The following is a 5,220-nucleotide window of genomic DNA, read 5'->3' on the forward strand; positions in this document are numbered from 1 at the left end:
CCAGAAAAGGGCTCCTACAGTGCAGTGCGGGGGGCTGAAGGGCTCCTCAAATGCCACCAAAGTGGGAGCCCAGGCAGGGGAGGTGCCGAGAGCAAGCGAGGGCTCTGAGGACTGCCAGCATGCTGTCACCTCTCAAACCCACCTTCCCTTTCAGAGCAGAATTATGTGTGTGTGTGTGTGTGTGTGTGTGTGTGTGTCCATTCCACTCCGGGTGTGCAAATAGCCACTTTATCGTCTCCAAAAAACCTGCCCTTCCCTCTCCGTCTCTGGGCTCACTGCAGTTCCCAGCTCAGCCGCTTGGTGGCTCTCCATTCAGGAAGTGCCTTCTCAAAGGAAGCTGGTCCCAGCTGGCCTTGCGGCATGACTCAGCTTTTCTCTGTGATGTGTCGCGGAGTCGCCGATAGGGTTCGGTGTGGCGAGGGGGACCTGCTTCTCTCTTTGTGAGACAAGGGAGTGAGGGAGGAAGGAGGCCAAGGAGCAGGCCAGGACTGAGCAAGGACTAAAGTAAGACTGAAAGGGGAGGTGAGGGGTGGACTGGTTGTCGGCAGCAGCCGGTACCGGAAGCGGCGGCGGCAGCCGAGGCGACGCACCGTGAGGCAGCTGCTTGACTAGGCCGCAGCCGCCATGGCGATGAACTTTGGGGACCATGCCAGTGGGTTCCGCCATGATGATGTGATCAGGTTCATCAACAATGAAGTCCTCAGGAACGGCGGCAGCCCAGCCTTTTACACGGCCTTCCGCTCGCGGCCGTGGAACGAGGTAGAGGACCGGCTTCAGGCCATTGTGGCCGACCCGCGGGTGCCCCGTGCCATTAAGAGGGCCTGTACCTGGAGCGCTTTGGCTCTGAGTGTGCGAGTGGCCGCGAGGCAGCGGGAGGAGCTGCTGTACCAGGTTTGGCGGCTGCAAGGGCATGTGGAGGAGTGCCAGGCGACCTCCTGGGCTCTAACTTCCCAGCTGCAGCAGCTGTGCCTGGAGCATGAGGAGGTGGCAACACAGCTGCACCTCACGCAGGCCGCCCTGCAGCAGGTGCTGAATGAGCGTGATAGGTTATGCGGGAGGCTGCTAGAAGTTGAGAGATCCATGCAGGTCTATCCGATGCCTCAGGATTTTGTACCCCGTCCAGAAGCCGGCCAGTATGGGCCTGTGGCCGGGACTTTAAATGCAGAACAGAGTGAGGCGGTGGCCACAGAGGCACAGGGAATGCCACATTCGGAAGCCCAGGTAGCAGCCCCAACAGCTGTGTATTACATGCCTGAACCCCAGAGTGGCAGGGTCCAGGGCATGCAACCTCTTCTGCTAATGCAGGCACCTCATCCAGTCCCATTCTATATGCCTTCACCAATGGGACTGCCATACTCAACACCTCTACCACCCCCAGTAGTAATGGAATCAGCAGCAGCAATTGCACCACAGATGCCTCCTGCAGGGATCTATCCACCTGGTCTTTGGGCCACAGTGGGGTCCCAGGAGGAGACGGCCCCTCCGTGGGACCAGAAGTGCCATGGCCAGGATGGATATCCTGAGAATTTCCAGGGAGTGTATCACCCAGGAGATAACAGAAGCTGCAACCAAAAGGAAGGTTCTGAGTGTCCCCAAGGAATGACCTCCCAAGGGGACAGCAGCAGCCACAGCCTGAAGAAAGATCCAGTGATGCAAGAGGGCACAGCTCCCCCAGAGTTTAGCAGGAGCCACAGCCTGGAGAAAAAACCAGTGATGCCCAAGGAGATGGTCCCCCTAGGGGACAGCAACAGCCACAGCCTGAAGAAAGATCCAGTTGTGCCCAAGGAGATGATCCCCCCGGGGGACAGCAACAGCCACAGCATGAAGAAAGATCCAGTGATGCCCAAGGAGATTGTCCCCATAGAGGACAGCAACAGCCACAGCCTGACGAAAAATCCAGTTGTGCACAAGGAGATGGTCTCCCTGGGGGACAGCAACAGCCACAGCATGAAGAAAGATCCAGTGATGCCCCAGAAGATGGTCCCCCTGGGGGAGAGCAACAGCCACAGTCTGAAGAAAGATCCAATGATGTGCCAGGAGATGGTCCCCCTAGGGGACAGCAACAGCCATAGCCTGAAGAAAGATCCAGTGGTGGCCCAGGGCACAGCTCCCCTGATGTATAGCAGGAGGCACAGCCAGAAGAAAGTGCAAATGATGCCCAAGGAGATGGTCCCCCTGGGGGAAAGCCACAGCCACAGCCTGAAGAAAGATCCAGTTGTGCCCAAGGAGCTGGTCCCCCTGGGGGACAGCAAGAGTCACAGGATGAAGAAAGATCCAGTGATGCCCCAGAACATGGTCCCCCTGGAGGACAGCAACAGCCATAGCCTGAAGAAAGATCCAGTGGTGCCCCAGGGCACAGCTCCCCTGACGTTTAGCAGGAGACACAGCCTGAAGAAAGTGCCAGTGGTGCCCCAGGGGACAGCCTCCCTGGGGTTCAGCAGGATCCACAGCCTGAAGAAAGAGTTAGTGATGCCCGAGGAGATGGTCCCCCTGGGGGACAGCAACAGCCACAGCATGAAGAAAGATCTAGTGATGCCCAAGGAGATGGTCCCCCTAGGGGACAGCAACAGTGACAGCCTGAAGAAAGATCCAGTGGTGCACCAGGAGATGGTCTCCTTGGGGGACAGCAACAGCCACAGCCTGAAGAAACATCCAGTGATTCCCCAGGGCACAGCCTCACTGAGGTTTAGCAAGAGCCACAGCCAGAAGGAAGATCAGGAGAGGCCCCAGGCAACCCCTCTGGAGGATAGCAAGAGCCATGGTGTGAAAAATAGCCCATGGAAACACCAGCCTCAGGGGCAGAAGGTCAAGGAACAAAAAAGGAAAAAGGCCTCAGAATCCCAGCAACAGAAGCCTGCCTCATGCTCCATCCCAGTGAATTGGGCCTGCCCATGGTGTAATGCCATGAATTTTCCACAGAACAAGGTGTGCTATAAATGCAAGAGAGTCCGTATGCCAGTTGAGAATGGCAGCGTTGACCCAGCGTAAACTCATTGATTTCAGGAAGGTAAGTAAGATGGAAGCACTCCAAAGAGAAACCAATTTCCCAGGACCCCCTTCTGATAAAAAAGTAACTTATTTACTTAACAGAAAATTTGAAACCAAAATTGTAGAGAAAATTAGATAAAATAATCCATTATCCTATTACCCAAATTAAGTACTTTTTATCATTGTGAGTATACATACACACAAATACGTATGTATTTATTTTCTTATTTTATTCATTTATTTGAATAAAGAGAGCCTACTTCTGAGTATAACACTCAGTCTTTAGGGGATTTCTCCTAATTGCTGTCAACTTTTTCAGGTAGTAGATTGTGGTTGGCTGATACTAATTGGTTGACACCCTGGAGAAGCTGAAGTTATAGTTATAAAGCCTGTTTTAAATCAACCATTTTCTGTTTTTTTTTTCTCTTAACCTCCTTTTCCTGAAAATGCCATGTATTTGGCTGGGAGCAGCCATGTGATTTTAGAGTTACAGGCTATATTGTATTCTAGAAACACTGCTTTTCCTTGCAAGTGCTATCATTCCTTTTGAAATTACTGCAGTGTTGATTTTTGCTTATTTTTGTTTTATTAGTTTTACAGGTGAAGTCCTGTTTTTGTGTCTTAGCTCCACCAAACTTGCTTGTTTCTGAAGAAGCTGAACCTGTGACATTAGAAGATCTGCCAAAGCCACAAGAAGTAACACCTCACTGATAGACCCACACCTCACTGAGACCCCAACTGGCTGCAGTCAAGAAGAGTGAAAGGAAGTCAGGGAAGAAGAGATCATTTGACACTCATTAGGGGGAAAAGGGAGAACAAAATTGTTTTTGTAGAGTTGAATTTTTTCATTGGTGTGGGAATTAACTTAGAAAAGTTTGGGGAGTTGTAGTGTTAAATTCTATAGATGGTAGCAACTTTAATTAATTTCATTTAATTCATTAAAGAAATAGTTATTGCCTAGTATGTTTTGGGAGCTAGACTTGTATGTTATTATCTAGTACACACAGCATAATCTTTTATTGTGAATTTGGTTAGAAGATAGGAAAGAGCATAATTTGGCATACACATTAGATCAGGGATGTATTCTTTGCCTTGCATATAGCGTGACCTTGGATAAAACCAATTGAAGTAACATCCAGATCCATTTCTGTGGTTCTGGGGCCAATGCGAAAGAGACTTTCATGAAAGGTTTTTTGTTTTGTTTTTGTTTTTTATTTTTTGGAGAAATGAGGTCTCATTTTGTCGCCCAGGCTGGAGTGCAGTGGCATGATCATCATAGCTCACTGCAGCCTCAAACTCCTGGGCTCAAGTGATCCTCTGCCTCAGCCTCCCGAGTGGCTGTGAGCCACCATGCCCAGCCCTTATGAAAGGTCTTGAGTAACCAAACTGCTTGTCTCATTGGTCTCAGGTGAGATAAATGAGCAGTGACAAAGTTTGGGAAAGTGTCCTCACAAAAATGCAGGCAGAGCTTTTCTGAATTCCTCTGCTGATTTCCTCCTTTGAGAAGGATAGCTATTTTCCTGGTTGCCCACCAGCCTGCCTGAAAGACCTGGGGTGTCTTGAAGAAAAACAGTGCTTTGGGGAGTGTTCACTACACACGCTAGCTTTCAGCCTCAGGCTGCCCCCATCCCAAGTCCCTTTTCAGTCAGCAGTGGATGAAGAACAAAATGGATTCCAAGGACAAACATTGGGGGCACCAGGTTATGGATGGTGTTTCTCTTGGGAGGATAAATTGGGTTAAAAATAGAGCTAGACTGGGGCAAGCACTCTTGGGAATACCCCAGGACCCCAACCTCTCCCTCTTTGGTGTGTTCTCTGCAGGCTTACCCAAGGCAACTGCTGCAAGGCAAGGAAGGAGCCAGGGTGGAGCCCAGGGGTGGTTGGTTAGATCTGCCTTCAATCCAAGCTAAAGATGTCCTTGAGTTTCCCAATGAGATCCCACCCAGCTCACCAAAATCAATGTTTGTCAGGGATTTTCTGGGCCTAACTAGTAATAAAGAATGTGCATTTGACTGCTGTGTCTTCTGTGTAGTGTGTATCTCAGGGCAGGTTTGCTCAGAGGTGGCAGCTTAAATCCGCATCTGCCCTTCATCCCACTGAAGTGAAGAAAAGTTCAATCTCATTCACTATTGGAGGGCCCCTCCTCTTCTAAGGAGTTACCCAAGAATGGGGGCAAGGTACTATGTGGACTTAGACAATGATTCCCCCCTACACTCATTGTCTAAGTCCACA

General features: G+C 50.5%; 1 protein-coding gene across 2 annotated transcripts; it reads left to right on the top strand.

The window, feature by feature from the left end:
* Positions 1–310: 310 nt before the first annotated feature.
* On the top strand, positions 311–4,999 carry TEX13C (TEX13 family member C). 2 transcript variants are annotated; one of them, XM_055106657.1, is made up of 2 exons: positions 311–3,007; positions 3,581–4,999. In XM_055106657.1, exon 1 carries the CDS (start codon positions 625–627, stop codon positions 2,986–2,988), a length of 2,364 nt encoding a protein of 787 aa, XP_054962632.1. In that variant the 5' UTR covers positions 311–624; the 3' UTR covers positions 2,989–3,007; positions 3,581–4,999. The 2 variants fall into 2 exon arrangements, with proteins under 2 accessions (XP_054962632.1, XP_008974967.2); XM_008976719.3 differs by having other exon boundaries at positions 353–3,007; positions 3,614–4,999.
* Positions 5,000–5,220: the final 221 nt, after the last annotated feature.

This window comes from Pan paniscus, chromosome X (genome assembly GCF_029289425.2).
Source record: "Pan paniscus chromosome X, NHGRI_mPanPan1-v2.0_pri, whole genome shotgun sequence".
In the NCBI taxonomy this organism is placed as follows: Eukaryota; Metazoa; Chordata; class Mammalia; order Primates; family Hominidae; genus Pan; species Pan paniscus.

What these genes read in the sequence shown, in the direction of transcription:
- TEX13C (XM_055106657.1), top strand. Translation starts at nt 625, where the DNA reads ATGGCGATGAACTTTGGGGACCATGCCAGTGGGTTCCGCCATGATGAT.